General features: G+C 35.4%; 2 protein-coding genes and 1 long non-coding RNA gene across 5 annotated transcripts in view; 1 reads left to right on the top strand and 2 right to left on the bottom strand.

Annotated features, from left to right (window-relative positions):
* Positions 1–41: 41 nt before the first annotated feature.
* The window catches only part of LOC149673776 (uncharacterized), a 69,845-nt gene continuing 47,681 nt past the window's right edge, over positions 42–22,205 (bottom strand). For both annotated transcript variants that reach the window (XM_089839517.1, XM_089839519.1), the window contains 2 exons: positions 8,998–9,165; positions 42–2,624 (listed from right to left, as the gene is read on the bottom strand). In XM_089839517.1, coding sequence (XP_089695643.1) covers positions 2,231–2,624; positions 8,998–9,165 — 562 coding nt within the window. In that variant the 3' untranslated portion in view covers positions 42–2,230. The remainder of the gene's footprint in view (positions 2,625–8,997; positions 9,166–22,205) is intronic.
* LOC149673772 (lysosome membrane protein 2-like) overlaps positions 11,107–22,205 on the top strand; it is a 132,497-nt gene continuing 121,398 nt past the window's right edge. Inside the window, exon 1 of one of the 2 annotated variants that reach the window (XM_089839512.1) lies at positions 11,107–11,242. The gene's annotated coding sequence lies outside the window, so the exon portion shown is untranslated. The remainder of the gene's footprint in view (positions 11,243–22,205) is intronic. The other variant, XM_089839513.1, reaches the window with a different exon arrangement.
* Positions 14,883–17,577, bottom strand: LOC149673777 (uncharacterized). The gene is made up of 2 exons (XR_016366921.1): positions 16,132–17,577; positions 14,883–15,033 (listed from the first exon to the last, which is right to left on the bottom strand). It is a non-coding gene; the product is annotated as an uncharacterized LOC149673777 (long non-coding RNA).

Below are 22,205 nucleotides of genomic sequence, written 5' to 3'. Positions count from 1 at the left end.
CATGGTTGCATTTGAGAAATAAAAACGACTAGGAGACAAGATGTATTTACACAATATTTTGTTGTTTAATGCTTCACTCTTTTGAAGAGCGAACGGAGAGCCAAAAATATCAATTGACCCCCCATTTTTTTTTTAGTTTATTTTACAAAGCCTTGAAAAAATTCATATATTTCTGCCGGTAGTTGAACGCAAAAATATATAATTATCGTAGCAGCGTTCTTTATATATTATATTTGCGTACCTAGAAACAGCCAATTAGGGATTAGGGCAAAATTATTTAATTCTTGCAAAAAGGTATTTTGGTTTTTTTCTTTAATTTTTTTTACATTTTAAGGATATATCCTGGATGGGATATTGTTTTGCAAATACTAAATATGTAGGATTTTTTTTTTTTTTTTAAGAGTGCTGCGTGTAAAAAGACAATTTTTTTTTAGTTTCTCACCCACAAAAACACGGTACAAAAAAACACGGACCCAAAAAACAGACTAGAAACTTCATAAAAAGCACAGTTTTTTCTCGTATTTGTTTTTGTTTTTTTTTTACAAAATATTTTTTTTTTTATCATTTTATCTTCCCTTTAAAGTTTTAAGCCTATCAAAGCTCGGTTTTTTTTATTATTTTCCAAAAAACGCGTTTTATTTTAATTTTAATAATAAATGAGAGGGCATTCTTTATTTTCGTTATAATAATTTTTTTTAAAAAAAAAACCTTTAAAGCCAAATTTTTTATATTTTAAAATAACTAAAAAGCAAAACAAACAAACAAGAAAAGACTAAAAAATAAATAAGTACTTAAATTTACAAATTATTATACTTTAGGGGCGATTATAATTAACTTTAATGTAAGCTTTTAAATTTTTAAACATTCGTTTGTGTTTTTTTTTTTTTTTTTTTCGCGGTAATTTTTTAAAATTTACGCAAAAAAAATTATTTTACCGAACATCATTTTTTTTTATTAAGCTATCGATTAAAGTTAATATTGTTTTGTAAAAATATATATATATTTAATTTTTCTTCTCTACGCGCCTAAGAACAAAAAAATTAATCAAGCGCGTATTAATTATAATTAATAATTAATTATATTTAAAATAAAATTGTGCTCTAAAACTCTAAAAATTACGGTATTTCATTTAATAGAGATGAAATATTTTTTTTTGTAGGCGATATTTTCGGATTTATTTCCAATATACAAAGCAAATTATTATTAGAATATATTAATTACTACCTTATTTAATTATTTTAATCACCATTACGGCGATTTTTTTTTTTAAAGTTTTTAGGCGATTTTTTTTTAAATGAAAAATCGTCTTGTATTAGATATTTCGACGCCTCTTTTTTTCCGCCCAATGCGTTTAAACCCCATTTTTTCCAACTTCTTATAAAAAGCGCGATTTACCATTTTGCCAGAAATATTAAATCATAGCTCATTAAGTGTTTTAATCGCTGGTCTTCGTTAATGAGTCATTACCAAATTAATTAATTAATTAGCAAATAAAAACAGGTCCTGAAATGAAAATTAAATTTTTGTTTAAAAAGGCACAGAAGTTAGCTTTGGTTATTTATTTATTTATTTAAAACCTTAGAGTTATTTGTAAATGTTTTTGTTTAAGCAAACAAAAATTAATTATCAAAGCTTTTTAAGTTTTTTTCTACGTAACATGATTTTAAGAGGGGGGGGGGAACTGAATAGGTTTAATTCTTGCACTCTTAGAAGGGGTATTTATTCCTTGATTTTCAAAGATATAATTAGTCCTTTTGTAGGTTGCAAGGTTTGTATAAGAATAATTAGGAAAATCACTAACGGGCTTTTTTTTTTGACTAAAGCAATTAATCCCCAAGGCATTGTGATGTGAACTGTTGTTGTTACCTTAATTTGCTTAGTAATTAACTAAAATTAAACGATTTCGTGTTGTTTTACAGGCGATAGTGACGACGGTCAGCGGGTTTTTAAAGTTTATTTGGACATTTTCGCGATGGCTGCAAAATTTAAAACCCAAAAACAGAACTTCCCATCAATATTTTTTTTTTTTACTATCACTTTTTACATAAAACCAACTGGTTCGCGCGTATAAATATATCGCGTGGTCACTTTATACCGTTACCATCGCGTTATTTCAGGGGTTTGTTAAGTTTTTTTCAATTCGTAAACTTTCGTTTGTCTTTTTTAATAACTCGAGTCGATTTTTCGTTCAACGTCTCAAAAAAGGATTCGAGGGATATTTTTTTAGGGGTTACTGAATAACGCAACATTTGCATTTTGGCTTTTTCTTAATCACGACTTGCTCGACTTGAGAGGCGTCCGAGGGAGGAACTACGACTCCGTGTTGTACTTCTACGACTCCAGGTTGAACGTTAATTTTTTTGTCGTTCTTAAACGTTGGTTGGACTGCGTTACCGTTGGCACCCGCTTTGTTATTAGCCAAGTTTTCGACGTTTTTCGCTTTTGTTGGCGAAATAGCGGCTTCGTTGACTTCGCCATTTTCTGATGGGAAGTAGCCACCACCGTCTGGCTCACTCTTGACAGGCGTGATGGGCTTCCCTTCCTTTATTAGGCTGACAATCGTGTCAGCTTCTCTGCTCAGCTCTCCGTCTGGTCGGAAAGGATTGTCCAAGCCACTGTCCGTGCTGATTTTCATCGTTTTAGATGACATCAAGATGTCATGAAAAGAAATACGTTTGAAATTAGCGCTCAAAATCTTGGTTTCCGGTACATTTGCATAGGGTTAAGATTTGAAATTTATGATAATAGACCTTTTCGCAAATTTATGCGCGCATGCGCTTGTCGTGGGTCGTGGATAAAATAGCAGACGACGCCATCGGTCTATGGGGAAATAGCTGGGATTGTAGAGAACGGAGTAAATTTGAATCTAAACTGTGATAAACTAAAAATATTGGAACTTAAAGAAGTTTGTAAAAATATGGGAATTATATTTAAATCCTACTGGCGAAAACACATGCTCATTGAAGCTTTAAAAAATTATAATATCGAAAATATTTCCCTTAATAGCCAAGGCTTAGTGTCGGCTTCATAAATAATGTCGGTATCCAAGCAGCGCCGGGCAAAACCACGAGAGCAACCCGTCAAAAAAAGAACGCTTTCCCCGCGAGGGCCGCCGATTCCCGACCAGGGTCCGATACCCACTAACGAAATGCATGTTACATATACCCGTCTTTGGAGTTCCAACATTTTCGATTTATAACTCGTTCTCCTTTTCACAACAATTATGTGAAATTTAATTTCCACTGTTTTATCATCCCTCTTTACTTTATACGACTGATTCTTGCATCCTACCCACTACCACAACACAGCATCCAGGCATAGTGCAAAGGCTTAAGAATCATATGAAAAAAAAATAATTGAACAATGGTACAAAATTGAACTAACTAAAAAACCACTGGCTTAAATGAATTTTATTACACTTTTTTTCCAAATTTCTAAGAAAAAAAATCAAGAAAATGTATCGAAAATGATTAGATTTAATGGCAAAGTTGATGCCTCTAAAGTAATGAGGAAATACGCGGAGGCTAAGACCGTAGTCTGCTATTTTATCCACGTTGTTACTAACACGCATGCGCTTCGCATTTTCCCCCACTTTTACCCTCCGACATGCGAAAAGGGCTATTAAAATTAATGTTTATCAATTGAAAATATCTGTCGGATAGTGTGCATTAATGAATTTTCTTTAATATTCAGTACTGTTGTGACGTTAATTGCGCTGAATTATATAGTTAATTTTAAAATATGCAAACAATTGGAAATGTCTTATTTACAGCCCTCATTCAAATTTGGTTACTTCCAAACTTTTTCATGATTTTTCAATTTTTACGCCTTTTATTTTAAAAATTCTAATTGAAATAGGTTTCTCACTTAAAAATAATTCCAAAATAACATTAATTACAATTTAATTTGCATGTATGACTTGATTTTTTAAGTGTCCAGTTTTGAGGAAACTTATTAGCAGCCCTAAAACCAACAAAGACAGTACTGCACACAATCTATTATATTTGGGACACTAACGAATTTTCGGATATTTCCTCGATATTTCTTTAAATAGGATTCAAAACTAAGAGTTATTCACGTTAGCAATTAAATATTGGTGAATCTTTCTATGGCAGTCTAAATTTTACCATAAAAAAGCACTTTTTTTTAATTAAAGTAATTTTCGAATTCATATCTGGCAGCCATGTAAACCACTTCTCTAACGGTTTCTACCAGAGAGAATTTAGAAGGGGAGTAGAAGCCCCCCCCCCTTTGACTCTATTAAACGTGATGACGCCCAAACAAGATGTCGCGTTGAGCTTTTTGGGGTAGGCGAGTTTCCGGTCACGTGTTCTAAAATCTCTCTGTTACAAACGCATCATACCGGAAATCGACCTGCCTAGATAACGTTTAGCAGACGACGTTGCGCTACATTCCAAACCACCCCTTCCACTCCCCTTCTAAATTCTCTCTGTTTCTACCGCCAAAAATGGCAACAGTCACGGGCGATTAGGATCGTTTTTAATCTTAATTAGATTGTTAAATAACGTTTAACACTAAAATCTGATTTTATATTCGTGAAAATCAGGCTCAAATCATCTTGATTGGATATATTGCATAATAATATCGGATAAAAAATACCATTCATCTACGGGGGAATGGAAAGGAGATGCCATGACCTACTGCGGCCCTGAAAATCAACACTCCCACCCCGGTTAACGGGAGTTCAATGGATTCACCGGTAAAAGATAAACAAACCCGTAAGTGTTTAATATATTTTCGGTATCAAATTTCATAGGCTTCGGGCATTGAGCGAATTATTGCCATAAAAGCTAAACAATTCGAGACGGGAGAATGCCGGAAATTAATAATTGCATAGACAGGCTAATATGATGAATGACCCGATTAGGCTTAGGCAGGGTATCGAATCAATCAAGCCAGCGTTAGGCTCAACAGTGGCAGTCTAGTTATTCCGTCATTATAGGCTTGCCGGTTGCATTCTTATTATACCGGCATGGGACAAAATCCAAATTATTCCCCATGGGTGTGTCAAGACTTAACGCGCCTTTTTAACAGTCAAATCTGTGTAAAAATGATGCGACATCTGCTTCAGAGTCGAAAATACAGAAATAATTTGAAACGTTTCCACTCTTAAGCAGACGACGCATCATTTTGAAGCCGATTTGTAAGTTAAGCCTTGGTACACGCATCGGGAATAAGGTGGATTATATATTCTGACAACCCATTTTAACGTTGTAAATAATTCTTAAACCGTTCAATTAATGAAATTGATAATTATTATACATTAGTATTAACTTAAAATAAAGGGAAGTAATACAAATGTCAGTTAAAATTTCTCAACACCGGAAAAAAATAGAGCATAGAATTTGTCAATCAGCTGATTTTAAACTCGAGCACTTCTAGAACTGGCAAGACCTTACTCTAGTTTATAAGAAAATAACGTGGTTTGCCCGTACCCTATTATTTTGGGGCGTAGGTAATGGCTTTCGGAGAATGGGTCAAAAGCTTTTGTACTCCGTTGCCAAAATAAATAGCCGGCGTACTTTCAAGAGTAGAGATAGCATCATCTACAATACAGAGGGATGTGGGGATTAGGCCTAGAAAATAATTTCGTCGCGACGTCTTCGAAACATTCCCGAGAATCCCGACAACGTTATAAATAGACAGCGCCATTGACGCGTTTCCAACACCAAAGGCAATTTTACCCGCCTTTCTGACTGCGCGCTAGACAGCTAAGCCCAACTGTAAGGAGTTAAAGCCAAAATAGACGTAAAAATTGAAACATTATTTACACAAAAATTAGGTTTAAAATTATTAGGGAAATTTTATTGCTACTTTAAAAAGAAATTAACAAATTTACTAAAAAGGTTAAACAAACACATTATTTGGGATGGGAGGTCTAAATTTCATGCGTTCATTAAATTTTAATTTAACTTAAATATTGACCAACCATTCTTGGGGCACGATAACGTAGTAAAGTTTCAACCTGGCGTCAAATGCCATGATATCTTATTATATTTATTTATTTAATTATTGCTTTCTTGGTTGGTGGTAGTAAACAGGGTAAGCCTTGGCCCGATAAAGTTTCACAGTCACTTTAAAATATAATATTTTCAATCGGCAACACTTTGCAGTTGATATTAAAAGACATATACTATCGCAACTTAATCTTAGTTAATTATAATCCAATAAGGCGTTGCCATGGATACCGTCGGGTATTTTACAAAACTGGCCGGAGAGAGAGAATGAAAGACATCTTCCCCGTCGAACTCGCGTGTATCGACGGGGAGTTTTCCCGCAATTTTTCAGGGGCCCATCCGCTACGAGCTCGCGCACAAAGAGAGACTGGTGCACCCTGCTGCACGCGACAAACGGAAGAGAAAATCCGGCAAAAATCTTCTAACAAAATGGGATGCTTACACAGCTTTCTCTCCGTCTCTCTCTCTCTCTTCTAAACTCCTAAAGGGCTAGTCTACCCGTAACCTATTTTTGGCCTACGCATTAGTTTATTTTACACTGTTGTTTTATAAAAGCCCCTAAATCTTAACTTTTAGGGTCCTATATTTATTTACTTTTAGGGTGAGAAAATTTAAATTGATTTTTATCGTCGAAGTTTGGCTTCAATAATTGATGGGGTTTTTTTTTGCGCCTTTTTGAAGTTACCCAAGGTACAGTCTTAGTAATTGAATCTTCCCATAAAGAGTATTTTTTCAATCTGGAATAAATTTTACGCTTTGATAATTTTCTTATCGATGACTATTTGCCTATTTGCTCGGGGGATAAAATTTATGTTAACGTAGCAAATTTTTTAAACTTACGCCATAAATGTTTTTGCCGAAATTTTTAGCTTTTTTTTTTTTAAAGGTAAAAGATTTAAAGTTAAAAATCTTTTAAAAACAAGAGATGGGGAAAGGAAATGAGTTATTTATTTATAACTTATTTCTTAGCTGATTTGGCGCGAAACAGATGGGCCCTTAGTTAAAAAAAAAAAAAAAAAAATTCCTATGCAACGGAAGGAAGAAGAAACACGTGTCGACATTCTGCGATTTTTCAGTGAAAACATTTTAACTTTTAACTCAAATTTTTATTTACTTAAGTACTAAAACAGTAAAAACTACCAATATATTTTTAGAATTAAAAAACAAATCGTCTTTCAAAAGTTTCGATCTTAACACCTATAAATTTGTAAAAACATTTTGCAAAAAAATAACAACAAACCCAGACACTAAAAGGAAATACAGGTGCATTAAAATAATTTCCATAAATTATCTAGCAGACGTCACGTATAAACCTTGGAATATTGGGTGGGAAAAGTTTAATTGTTTTTATTTAAATGGCGCTATGGAACCTTGAAGGAGAGAGTAATGGAGTGGAAACCCCCATACCTTAAGCGTTGCCTTTGTACCCCCACCTACGGCACCATAGTCCTCCCATCATCCCCAGCGGTTAGGTAGGGTCGTGCCGGAAGAAATTGTAAAGGACGCTCCCTCTATCTCAAATATAGAAGCTAGTTCTCATTCAAATAAAATGGCACTACGCGGCAGCACTTAGCAATCGCCTACGGAAAGGTAGGGGCGTGCGCGAGGTACACTGGGAGAGATATGGTGCCGCAGGTCGCCCATCATCATTTCCAATCCATCTGACTCCCTTATCCCTGATGGAACTCGTGTTCTTAAGAAGAAATCCCTGAAATAGCGGAAATGTAAGCTGCCCTTAAAGAAAGAGATACACCCCTTAGCGTTGCTATGGAAACCCTCCTGTAATGGACTCTTCTCCCCCCCCCCTGTGGTTAAAAGAAAAAATATTTATAAATTTTGGGTTATCATTTTGTTAGGTCAATTTTTAGATTAGGGCGTTGGTTACTTATTCTATCTCGTCTGTGTGGGTTGTCAACTCAAAACGTAATGCGCGAACATCTTTGACAGTGATGTCATTTCCGCCTTTTTTTCCCCATACACTCTGTACCGGAAGTAATTACTGCCCTCATCTTTTAAGGGGTCAAAATTGAAAGGGCAAGGGCATGGCCAAATTCTCTTTATTTTCATTGTTAACTTCGTATAAAAATTATTTACTTGTGGATGACTTAAATTCCTTGGTACTGTACCTAACGCACCCTGAAGCGCCCGCCGGAAGTGAGGGGTTCCCTAGGGTACTCTCTCTGGCGAAAACGCTTTTTAATAAAGCTCGCTTGATCGAATATTCCACCATCATTTGCCTAATGCGTTTCCTATTGCTAAGCCTTGGCATAAACCTGATATAACCCAGTCTAACTTTGCAATGAGTGTAATGCTACAGCGGATAAATATCAAATTTAGTTCTCCTATAGATGTGAAAGTAATTTAAACGCAATCTAACCTGTTCTGAAATAAATAACTTGGGCTTTTATTATTTTCCAAGAATTCAGATTGAGATTTGGGAAAAGTAATTTTAGTTTTGGCCAGGGATTCGGGAATAAGAATATAGTACATGTGTATTGTCATAAGATATGTTCCATAAGTTTGTCACTGGTTACTGAGAGATTGTCATGAAGTGACGTAGGTCATAGATTCGAGGTAAAGCGACTTCTGGTGAGGCACTGTCAAAGGCTTAGTACAAATTACTAAATAGGAAGATGGACTTCAAAATTAACCGAATGTAGAGAATTCTAGCTTGTAGTTCAATAACTAGCTCGAGCTGTAAGTCTAGCTAGCATTACGAAGTGTTGGTAGTGTCATACTTATGCAAAATTGCTTATAAACTTATGGTTTTATTGGGGTCCCCCATTTTGGCGCCCTTATTTTGGAAATTGCAAATGGAAAAATCAATAATTTCGGGTAGATTTTTCAAAAATGTTGGGGGACAGGGTATTTTGTGAAAAGTCTGTTAGAAATTAAGGAGGTTGTTCTTCGGGCCGAAATGTTTGAGTCTTAAATGTTCTATAACATTTTGCCCCTTCAGGCCACCGAATTCAAGTTATGATTTAAAATATTTGGAGTATTTATAAAATGGTTAATTTACCTTTGTTGGCGTTGGTACTCGTTTCCCGGTGACGTAGACATGACTGAGATATTTAAAAAGTCCAAAGGAATGTCGGGAGACTCTGGCGTAGTGACGTAATTGGGTTTTTGCGATTCAAAGAACGAAACTTTAACTTTGGAAGGAACCAATACTCCGCCAACTTCTTCGCTAAAATAATAATAAAAAAGAAATTGAAATTATTAATTAATTAATACAATTACCATAACCATAATGATATCTTAGCAAATATTAAATTATAAGAACAAATATCAGACAGACATAAAGACCGTCAAACTGTTAGCCAGCTGAAAAGGGTTAGTCTCATATTGGATGTGGTCACGTAAGAAATACATTTCTTTTTACTTTTGAAAATGGTTTCTCTGTATTTTTCGTATTTGATTTCTCGAGGGGTCAGCTTGATTTAACCCAATTTTTATTACGGTCAAAGGTCAAGACCTTTATACTTTGACCCCCCTATCTATTCCCCCGCCCTTTACCAACAACCCTTTTTGACCACGCCCGAAAACTCTTCCCTGGTATTTTTTTTTGCAAACCGTGGAATTCCATTATTTGTAACTAAAAATAATTTTTCCTTTTTTTGTTCGTGGTTTTTAAGTACTCGTATTTAACGCGGTTTGTTTGCAAATTAAAAACGCTGTATTTTTAATATAAAGGGACTCTATTGTACCAAGGCTTAAGTGTTTACCGCTGCAATGTGTAATTTGTAAGAAATATTTTAATGAGGGACGTACTTCTTTCTATAAGGGTTTTTTTTTGTTTAGTCTTTTAGTGGCTAGGTTTTCTACGTAAATTGCTATTTTGTAAAGCGGCGTTGTTAATTGGAATTTTGACGCTCAAAGACTACCATGGCAATCTGGATAATGTTTAAAGTCTTAAGAGGGAGTTTTTTTTGTTGTTTTTATGGTTAGCTTAGCTTGCGTTATTAATTGCCCAAATTAATTAATTGTTTTGTTTTTAATTGCAGATACGCGTAAAACAAAACGGAAGTTTGCCCCTAATATTGTAAGAATGTTTGAAGTTTCATGAAAAATTGTGCACTGTGATATGAAAATGTTTTCAAGTTAATAAAAGTTATACACGTGATTTTAAGAACATATTTTCAACCTATCTACATAAATCGACGAACATATTTTGAACCTAAAACCTGTTCTACGGAATTCTACGAACATATTTTGAACGTAAAACCTGTTCTACAGGATTCTACGAACATATTTTGAACGTAAAACCTGTTCTACGGGATTCTACGAGCATATTTTGAACCTTAAACCTGTTCTACATAATTCTACGAACATTAAAACCTGTTCAACATAATTCGACGAACACATTTTGAACGTAAAACCTGTTCTACGGGATTCTACGAACATATTTTGAACGTAAAACCTGTTCTACGGGATTCTACGAGCATATTTTGAACCTTAAACCTGTTCTATATAATTCTACGAACATTAAAACCTGTTCAACATAATTCTACGAACATATTTTGAACCTAAAACCTGTTCTATGGGATTCTACAAACATATTTTGAACCTAAAACCTGTTCTACGGGATTCTACGAGCATATTTTGAACCTAAAACCTGTTCTACGGGATTCTATGAGCATATTTTGAACCTTAAACCTGTTCTATATAATTCTACGAACATTAAAACCTGTTCTATATAATTCTACGAACATTAAAACCTGTTCTATATAATTCTACGAACATTAAAACCTGTTCTATATAATTCTACGAACATTAAAACCTGTTCTATATAATTCTACGAACATTAAAACCTGTTCTATATAATTCTACGAACATTAAAACCTGTTCTATATAATTCTACGAACATTAAAACCTGTTCTATATAATTCTACGAACATTAAAACCTGTTCAACATAATTCTACGAGCATATTTTGAACCTAAAACCTGTTCTATATAATACTACGAACATTAAAACCTCTTCTACGTAATTCTACGAACATTAAAACCTCTTCTACGTAATTCGACGAACATTAAAACCTTTTCTACGTAATTCTACGAACATATAAACCTGTTCTACGTAATTTTACGAACATTAAAACCTGTTCCACATAATTCTACGAACATAAAAACCTGTTCAACATAGTTCTACGAACATATAAACCTCTTCTACGAACATTGCGTCATTCATAACACCAACAAATCTTCATTGGCCCAAAACCACTCAAAAACTACTAGACCTAATACATCTACCGTAATAACTTGCGTAAGTACCCCTTTCGTTTATGCCATGGACGTTTCGCAGTTGTCACGTTTCCGTAGCTTTTGTGTCGTTAAAAGTCTGCTTAATTGTTTAATGTACATCACCATAGGTTTAGGGCGGCCAACATATTAAATATCCAAAATCTAGGAATCAGAAACTATAGTTATCTTCCTCCCATTTGGTTCACGCTCTTGGGTTTCCCCCCTCTATCTCTCTCTTAACTTCTACATGGATAGGATTCTAAGAGGCTGGGCTGTACCACTCCCTAAGGGATGCTGACATAAAGGCAGGTTTCCTTGGCGACCTTGATAATTTATCTCGCGCGTTTACTCGCCTCGTTCGCACAAAAATAACTTTTTCGCGCTAAAACTCACTTGGGAGGGTATAAGATAGCCAGCCTAGTGTGTTCCCAAGAAAATATTTCCCGCTTGTAAGTAAGCGAAATTTCGGGAATTTTTTTTTTTAGATATCATATCATTATTTGGGTGGTTGGGTTTGTTGTAAAGTGAACGTAGCCAGCCCTACGAAGGATTTCGATTCGTATTTGACCTGTCCACTTATATAACAAATACAGCACCCAACGAACGACAACGTTCAGGGTTGCAATAGTACCTGGAGTTCCAGGAGTGCCAGGAAAAAGCGGGGATTTTGAAAATGGGCATCAGGGAATTGCATAGCACTAGAATGGAGTAATGTTTACATGGAGTACCTGGAGTTCCAGGAAAAGCCTAGGCAGGGATTTTGAAAATGGGTATCAGGGAATTTCATATTGGTAACTAGTTAGTACTAGAATGGAGTAATATGTTTACAGTATTCATGCCATGGTATTAAGCAATTTAAAACGTAATAAAGTCGGTTACACAAATTGAAGTGGAAATTAAAATTGGTCGGGGAAAAATGACTTTATAGACGGTTAGGGAAAATTACCAGGGAATATTGAAATGATAAAATCTTTGGGAACCCTGACGTTATATCCTTGACCAATTCCAACAGAAATTAATGTATGTTTTAGCTGCAATGGCCTCTTGGTCAAATAGCCATAGCCATTCAAACCCAACCCGCTCGCTACACCCGGCAAAAGTTGGCGTTATGGTTGAGTTACATAAGGTCGTAAGTCAGGTATTGATAATGCGGTAAAGATACGACGTTTTGAACGAGGGGGGTTCTAAATCGATTGGGAAAATAATCCCCCTGGTGGAAAGATGACGAAGTTATACCATACCACCCCCACTCCAGTCTAGCAGCCTTATCAAAGACGGGAGAATATTATTGGTCCTTCGCTATGCATTGCAGTAGAGTAGAGTGGAGTGGACACCACCTATCTGTCAGCTAAGACTTGTCCTTGGTGGTATACTTGTGAGGATTGATTTTTGCTGTTTTTTTTGGTGTAGGAAAGTATACCGAGTGCAATTACATTATTTAGGTCAACTGACCTACTTTGGCTTGGTTGCTTCGGTTGGTTTAAGTGTCAGTATAGTTGACTTTGAAGAGGAGAGATCCTTTTATGTGGATTTTTATTTTAAAAGGAAAATTATTGAGGTTACTTTTTTTTGGACCAATATTAAGGGCCCCCATTTTGCGTGTCAGTTTCCGCCCAACCCAAATGTATATGCGCATGTGGCATAAGGGCCGTCTTATGCCTGTTAGGGAGAGGCCCCATGATTCATATGTATATTGAATATTTTGCCCAATGTATTGTAGTGCCCTGGGGCCTGCAAATGTTGTACAACTAAAGGGAGCCCAGAAAGTATGGGGTCTTCAGTAATGGATTTTATTTTTTGGGGGGTTCCATTGATACGTATAAAAATAAGTAGGTTAATCCGGACCCCTACGTAGTCGGTTATAATCTATGAGGCCCCTTTTTCAAGAAGATGTAAATGACCCTTTAGAATCAAATTTTCAAAGGCTTAGCGTCAATGGTGATTGTGAGTGTTAAGCCTTTTTCTATATTTATTATTATTTATTATTCTATATTAGACTTAACTCCTTTGGAAAACCCTAACCTTTTTTTAAATAATAAATGATATTGCTATGATGATCTTTGTATTGGGTTTGAAAAGATTTAAATAACTTTGATGTACATAGTTTAAATTTAACGAAGAAAGTAGATGACCCCGTTTCTACAAATATAATCCCATAAGCCACGCTAAATTTATTGATTAAATTTGTAAGCGCATTTTAAACACAACTCGCCTTGTATGTAATTTGAAACCACCGCTTTTTTATTTTATCTCGGTTTTCTTTTTACTTTTGCGCTCTTTAGAGCTGCGAAAGTATTGTTCTGACCCTTGCTGGCAGGCTGGGCGCCTTTTCTATCCCCCATTTCCCCCTTTTTTTCGCGTACTCGTTCGGATATTTGCAACTAAATAAATATTTTGAATTTCAAATTTCCCGCGAATTTTCGACTCGAAATTCACCCGTAGTTCACCTCACACCTCATAGGTGGCGTAACGTATTTAATTTCAATTGAAATTATTTTCCCGTCGGCGCCGGGCCTCGAACCCGCGATATCCCAATCCATACGAGACGTCAGTGAAGACGCCCGGCCGCGCGCTCTACCACGAAGCCACGCTTGCTTGTAATATAAAGCGAGATAAATTATACTGAAGAGAAGAAAGAGAGAGTTAGGATATGGACCCCCCCCCACCTCCCCGACGCCCGCACTTACTGCGTGGGTTTAGCGGGAGACGAGAGAGAGAGAGAACTGTGCAACTGTCTGGCTTTAGATATGGACCCCCCACCTCCCCGACGCCCGCCACTGGATGCTGTCGAATATATATTGTATCGCGCTAGAGGAGGAGAGACAGTTGCTTGCAATTTTTTTTTTGCAATTTATAATTATTATATATCTTTTTAATCCTAGGCAAGATTAGATTTCTACTTGGGAACTTAAACATTACAATTAATATTATCATATTAATCAAAAAAGAAATTAAGGTTCTCCCCGACAGAAGGCGCGCTAAGCAGAGAGAGTTTTCTAATTTCACCAATGATATCGTTTTTTAAGACTCGTCTGCTTAAAAGTTAGGCAGGTTGATTTACTAATAAAATTAAATGTATTAACAAAATGAAACTCGAGTCAGCGTTTTAAAACTATAACTAGTTTGGGACGGAGGTACCATTGCTCACTATTTGTTTGGCAAGTTTAAAATTAAATGATCACTTAACGGAACTGACATAAAATAATAGGTAGATTTTTGCAGAATTAAATTGCAGATTCTTTGCAAAATTAACTAATCATTTTGGCAGTTTCCGCTCTCGCTGGGTTCATCTACTAATAACAGTTACGTAAGTGATAATTATAAAAATAAAATCAACAATCTCATAAAATCAACAACTCAAAATATAAAATGAAATTTATGATCAAAATGAATCTAATTTCAATCAACGACAAACGGAATCAACGTGTTCATCTCTCCATCCACGGAAATATGAAATTTCTACATGAAACATGAAAGTGCTATCAACCTAACAATTTTTAGAAATGTAATTTTAATCAGTGAAACATACTCATTTAAAGTTAACTAATTTTAAGTCGCTAATTTGATTATTATATTTAAAAAAAATTATATTATTTAAGTAATAAATTTAACGATGGTGTTGATAGTACCAATAGAGTATTCAAGGATTGATTACGTTAATATCAACATATCAAACAAAAAGTATTTAATTATAATTTGGAATTTCAATTTAAATTTATACAGTTTTTTAAATGCCCATTGAGATTCAGAGTCTGTCACTGAATGTTGAAGATCTCCAGTCTCTGCCAAGTGATTTAAATTTTCAGACCCTCTCTGTGGGAAAGGGGGAATTAAATTAACGAGACTTACAAACTGACATCATCCTTAAATTAAATAAGGATTATAAATGAAAATTTAAATCAAGGTATTTAAGGTTTAATTAACGTTACTTTGAAAGTATCAAATTAAAAATTTACAACTTAAGCTCATCAATAAAAAGAACATTAAGATAATTATTAATAGGCATAAACAATCATCAATAAAAAGAACATTAAGATAAATATTAATAGGCATAAACAATCATCAATAAAAAGAACATTAAGATAATTATTAAAAGGCATGGGCATGGACAATTTTACTCGGACCCCATGTCCCCGACTCCCCGTCTCCCCGTCCCCCCGTCCCGATACACTAAAGACCGAGGCTTAAACCTCGTAGCTCGCGGCCATCTTTATTGTTTACATCATGGGCTCGTCACTACAGGGTAGGAAATAAGACAGGTTTACAAGTCCCAAACCAGTTTATTAATTGCTCGGACCAGTTTATTTATTCCAAAAGTTGGGGTCAGTGGTATCAGGGAGCACTTTATTAATTAGGGTTTTTGGAAAAAATAGACGGTGGGACCAGTTTATAAATTCGGGGTTCCTTTTTAGAATTTTTCTATCTCAACTCATTTTCTACCAATTCTACTCCTAGGTAGTTAGTACTCCTTGGCTACAACTTCCCTACAAAAGTTTTGTATTCTATTGACTATTGATCTTGTCTAGCGTCTATACTCTAGAATGAGTCTCTTGTAGTCGACAGTCTAGACCATAGCCAGTACTAGTTGTCAGTAATCGTATTTCTCAGTAGTGCATGGTCACATTACAAGATTTTGATCTGGCTTACTGATAGCGAGAGAAGATATTGCCGCTGAATTTATGGAAAATGCAATAAGGAATAAGGCTAGTTCAGAAAAGGATTAAGAACTTCAAATATCATTAGACATGTTGATTGATATTTAGTGGCAACTAGTTGAAAAATTGTGATAAGAAATAAAAGTTAACTGTTATGGATTGTTATATGCTACTTTTTCCTACAGTAAAAAATTCAAATTCAATTAGAATTTCCAGCTTCTTTACTTTTGTGTCTTTACGTGCTTTTTATTCTCACCATTTTAGAAATTTAATTTATAGTGGGACCGGTAAAATAATAATTAATGCGAGGGTCACTGGTCCCAAGGACCACCACCACATCCGCAACACCAATTCGCCGCAACCCACTCCGAAACAGACGAGCGCCTGAAAGGCTCAACCTATGAGACAGCAGCTAAACCAAGTTTTCACCATAATAACAATAACCTCATGAAGGACAGTATAAATAATGAGTTTAAACAAACTTTTCACCATAATAACAATAACCTCATAAAGGACAGTATAAATAATGACTTTAAACAAACTTTTCACCACAATAACAATAACCTCATAAAGGACAGTATAAAATAGTGACTTAAACAAAGTTAAATCTGAATTACAATCTACCTCATTAAGCTCAACCAAACTGTTACAAATGCATAGCGCAATATTACAAGTTGCCAATGATCTTCGAATTTTATTGTTAAACCCTCACATTATCTTAAGACTCATACAGTCACTGGGTTTTAATCTCACGGGAGAGTATTGCTATATTCGTAATTCCCGCCTATTCCAAACACAACCTAGATGGCGCCCCATCCTCAGATATCGATTGATTGTAACCCCCATTTTCTAATTGTCGTTTACCAGGCAAATTCAAGGGGGGCTGCCATTGCGTCTTAGTAGTTTTTGATACCGCCATCTAGCGTCGAAGTAAAGCGTAAAATTCGGTATTTTTGTCTCTTTAAACGTCGGTGTTTAAAGCCATCTAGCGTTCAAAAGCAGGAAGTTCAAAACCTTCGTCTGAAATCCTTTGGCTCGGTGAATCCGATGATTTGAACATATTTTTTAATTCTCATTGGTAATTAGTAAGTTTTGAAAAGTAAAAATGGCAAGCTGGGGTAGAACATGTTCCGTTCTTGGCTGTAAAAGTAGTGATAGGGATTTAAGGGAGTGGAGATCATGGGTTTGCAAACTTCATTCGGGACCTGACAAAGGGTTAACTCTGTGTCATAAAGATTGTTGTTGTCCGCGGCCATTTTTAAAATACGGAATAAAATCAAAGTACAGAATTCGCTCATTAGATGGCGATTACCAAAAACTACTCACAATTTAAAAATGGGAGGTAACCTCGTACATCGCGTATAGGAGAGAACACTCCTCGCTTCTTTATCCGCACTCAAGCGGCATCCTTGCCACCCAATGTAACGAATGACCATAATCATATGGTAGAATAAATCTTGGATATTGATTAGTATATCTAGCCTAATTAATCCACCAAGACTTGAACACTACAGTTAATTACTTATTTAATTAAACTGTAAACCAAATTCTTACTAGATTGGTTTTATTCATAATCGGAATGCTATTTTATAAACAATGGAAAAAAAACCTGAAAATTATAAATTTGTCGGGGTCAATGAATATAGTAATACTAATTCTAGTCACTAGAGGGCGCGCAAAAGTGTAATCTGGCCGGGGCCATCTTGTTTTATTTAGAAGGCTAATGGCAACGTTATTAGTTTAGCATTATCCGTTTAAAGCCGCGAAACCAAACCAGTGCCCTATCTCTATATTGAGTACTAATGGAGTGACTATAGAATACGAATCTTTAAAAAAAAATGTAGTGCGTCAATGAAATAAGAATTAGGACTCATTATGTTTATACAATGCATCTGCAGTTTTCTTGGTAGCCTTTTGTAAGAAGGCTTTACTTTCTAATAATGTCAAATGTTGATTTGAGACGACGCGCGAGTTGATTTAAAATAGTCTATTATGATATTTACGGTGGTGTATTTACTAGAACGTAACGGTAGTTTTAAATAATACACATTTTCTTCTTTTTTTAAGTCGTCGTCGCGTTACGTTTCGACGATTCAGGGTTGAATGATACTTATTTATTACGCTACAAGTTAAACAAAAGGAGGTCAGAGGTCACGTGATTGTTTTTATTTTTGTACCTCCACGTGCTTTGTAATATAATGATGTACTTATACCTAATTCGTATTAACAGTCACGCGCTATCTATCATTCGATGCTGTAAATAGAAATCAGGTACATAAAAGGCGGGAAAAAGGCACGTGCTTCTTTTCTAATGGTGTCAAAATGCACGTGCTTCTTTGAACAAAGCGCCAAAATGCACGTGCTTCTTTCTAAAGGCGCCAAAAATTAACCCGCTTTATTCTAAAAAGCGCCAAAATGCACGTGCTTCTTTCTAAAGGCGCCAAAAATTAACCCGTTTTATTCTAAAAAGCGCCAAAAAACACGAACTTCCTTATACAAAGCGCCAAAATGCACGTGCTTCTTTCTAAAGGCGCCAAAATTAACCCGCTTTATTCTAAAAAGCGCCAAAAAACACGAGCTTCCTTATACAAAGCGCCAAAATGCACGTGCTTCTTTCTAAAGGCGCCAAAATTAACCCGCTTTATTCTAAAAAGCGCCAAAAAACACGAGCTTCCTTATACAAAGCGCCAAAATGCACGTGCTTCTTTCTAAAGGCGCCAAAAGTAACCCGCTTTATTCTAAAAGGCGCCAAAAGTAACCCGCTTTATTCTAAAAAGCGCCAAAAACCGCGCTTCTTTCTACAAAGCGCCGAAATGAACGTGCTTCTTTCTAAATGCGCCAAAAATTAACTAGCTTTATTCTAAAAAGCGCCAAAAAAGCACGTGCTTCTTTAAAGAGCCAAAAAACGCTGAAAACTCTGCTGTAAAAATGAAGTTTAAATTGGTTGGTTTTTAAAATACAAAAGCCTCTCTCAAATTCCATAAGGGGCCCTTTCCAATAGATAGGATTGGGAAATGGACCTTATAGGTTATCATTCCAAGAATTTATTACAATTGATATAAAACGATGAAAGGTTTATAGTCCCTGAACGGGAAATTTTCGATCGTAAATTCGCTATTTTGACAGTGTTTTGACTCTAGAGCTATGATAATATGACCCAAATCTGTAATGCCCCGTAAACATTGAATCTGCACGTACTCGCCTGAATTTGCATCGTAAATTCATAATAATACACGGTGAGATAAACAATTAAAACTTCGGTTGTTAATTAAATTAATTAGGCCTAAGCAGGGCTCCCACCAAAATCTTAAAAAAAAGTAGGGAAATAGGGAATTTTTTAGGCTAGAAATAGGGTGAAATAGGCACCGAATTTTTTAAACTAGGGACCAAATAGGAACCAAAATGGGATCTTTATTTGAACTTATATTTTCACAAAATGACATAGTCAGATATTTGTAAAAATATTTTATCATAAAACTGACTTAGTTTTTGTTTATTACATTACCACGTTTTATCTATCACAATTCTATCACACTTAACAGTCTTTTTTCGTTTTTCAACAAAATAAGAAATTTAAATGTGTAAATTGGACTTTGGGTTGAATATTATAAGCTGATGGCACATTAAACTAGGAATATGGTGATTTAGGGACCAAATCACAATTCTATGGTGGTTTAGGGACCTCAAAAAAAAGTAGGGGGTTTTAGGTATTTTAGGGACATGGTGGGAGCCCTGCCTAAGCAATCAATCAGTTATAGGGATTATAAAAGAAAAGAAAAAACATTTAATTTAATTAGAATATATAATTATATATATATATTTTAGTTTTTGTTCCACTAACCGACTGAGTTGTTTCTATAGAAACTAAAAATCCCGCGCTATGAAGTTTTAGTTCTAAATTTAAATTTAATGTTTGGCCCGTCTGCAAATTGGCAACTCAACCTGCTTTTAAAAATACGTCTAGTATATTTTGCTTTTTACAATCTAAGAAAGATTCATTTCTTACCTAACTTCAACGTAATTTTGCCTTCATTCTAAGATGGTAATTAACAATAGAAATGATTAAAGTTTGTCCCATCCCTAGTTTGCTTCGTGGATAATGACCTACTAGTATAAGGGATTAGGTTTGTTTACCATTGCATTTTGATATTGGTACGAACTTGGTACAAGTTCCAGCTCGTTAACATTAAACGCAATGCCGGCACTAATTAAAACGGCGCTAATTTTTTTTTTTCTAGTTAAAAGTTTGGGGAGGTCCATAAAGATTTATAATGATAAATTGGTGGATATCCCCAAAATTAGGCCCCATACAAATTGGACCCCTTTTGCGAGATCCCATATCAGGAATATTGACGCTATATTCTAACTGATTTATCAGATAATATTGAAAAGCATCTTTCAACACTTTGGAATGTCAGATACGAAGTCTGATAAACTTTATATTAAATTAACTGATAAGATAAGCTGATGAACTCAATTTTGACGTCAACGTATCGGAATTCAGGGTTGCCATAGGGTAACTAAAACCTGGAAAACGTCAGGGAATTTAAAAATGGATATAGCGGTCAGCTGGGTTAAGGAGAATCCCTGGAAATAGTCAGGGAAAACCTGGAAAAGTCAGGGAATTTAAAAATGGATAAATCAGCCAGGTAGGTTAAGAAGAATCCCTTTAAATAGTCAGGGGAAACCTGGAAAAGTCAGGGAATTTAAAAATGGATAAATCGGCCAGGTAGGTTAAGAAGAATCCCTTTAAATAGTCAGGGGAAACCTGGAAAAGTCAGGGAATTTAAAAATGGATAAATCGGCCATTTAGTTTAGGGAAAATCCCTGGAAATAGTCAGGGTAGCCAGGGAATTTAAAAATGGATAAATCGGCCATTTAGTTTAGGGAAAATCCCTGGAAATAGTCAGGGTAGCCAGGGAATTTAAAAATGGATAAATCGGCCATTTAGTTTAGGGAAAATCCCTGGAAATAGTCAGGGTAGCCAGGGAATTTAAAAATGGATAAATCGGCCAGCTAGATTAAGGAGAATCTCTTTAAATAGTCAGGGAAAACCTGGAAAAGACAAGGAATTTTGAAAAGGACAGCGGCCATTTAGTTTAGGGAATATCCCTGGGAAAGTCAGGGAAAGAGCCATGCATGGAGAGAATTTGAATCCGCAATTTTATGGCAATCCTGCAATTATTCTCATGCAACTTAACAATAATTTTAATGATTTTATATTGATAATAAAAACGTATTCCATATTTAATTCAATAAATTAATTTCAAACTTACTTAGTTAAATTATTTTGACATTCGTCTTGGGCCACCATAATGGTGAACTTTTAAAACCGCCGCGGAAAACTTTTAATCCTAATTAAAATTAATCACTTTACATTACCACGATTTAATTAAAACTTAAATTTCGCAAGTTTCTATTGGATTGTTAGACCCGGGCGAATTAGACCACCATTAAAAACAAAAAAAGGTGTCTGGTACACTGGTACCCCTGGTAACCAACGTTATAACAACGACCAACACGGATCGAATCTAAGTTTCGGCGCTTGTGGCCTAGCGAAAGCTCGCGACTAAACGGATGCTTGGGTCTCTCTCTATTTCTCTCTGTTGGGATGCGGAATCGTGGATGGGGAGCAAAAGAGAGGAGAAGAGAGAGAGAGAAGGATCTCGCGCCCGATTCTGCGTCGATGAAAATTGCGGGCAATTGGGTCAGGCGCAACTCTTTCGGCGGCTCATGGGGGAACGAGAAGAAAAACAGAAAATAACTACAGTATAAAAGCGCGCCAAAATTATTGTCTCCCGCGCAAATTATCAGAAGAACATAGAGTACAATACTGTCTAGGTATTTATGAGTGGGGAAAAAATATGAGTACCGGATTGCACGCGCTAAATGTCTGAAGACTTTCACGAGGAAAAATCGAGCGCGAAATGTTATAGCACGTTTTTTTTCCCCGCTTAAATATCGTACGAGCTCTATTTTATTTTGTTTTGGCGCTAAAAATCGCGCGCGAAATGTTATAGCACATTTTTCCCCGCTTAAATATCGCACGAGCTCGATTTTTTTTTTTTTGGCGCCAAAATTCCTCGTGTTTATTAATGTTTAAAGTTCAATACCTTGTGCTTTGCCATATACGATAAATTCAACCTCTTTCTAAAAATTAAATGGGATGGGGTATGCGGAAAATTAAATCTGTATGTATGTAGTGTTATGGCATGGGATTGCAGTGTTTTTGTCCGTCAGTTTGTTCACTGAGAAACCAATTTTCACGGTTTTTATTTATTTATTTATTTATGTATTTATTTTATGCGGGTTAAATCGATGGGGGGTCTC

The sequence above is a fragment of the Phalangium opilio genome, unplaced genomic scaffold (genome assembly GCF_054372755.1).
Source record: "Phalangium opilio isolate 3A_F unplaced genomic scaffold, DU_Popi_V2 ptg000048l_1, whole genome shotgun sequence".
Classification (NCBI taxonomy): domain Eukaryota; kingdom Metazoa; phylum Arthropoda; class Arachnida; order Opiliones; family Phalangiidae; genus Phalangium; species Phalangium opilio.
This window is presented reverse-complemented; position numbering and strand designations above follow the sequence as displayed.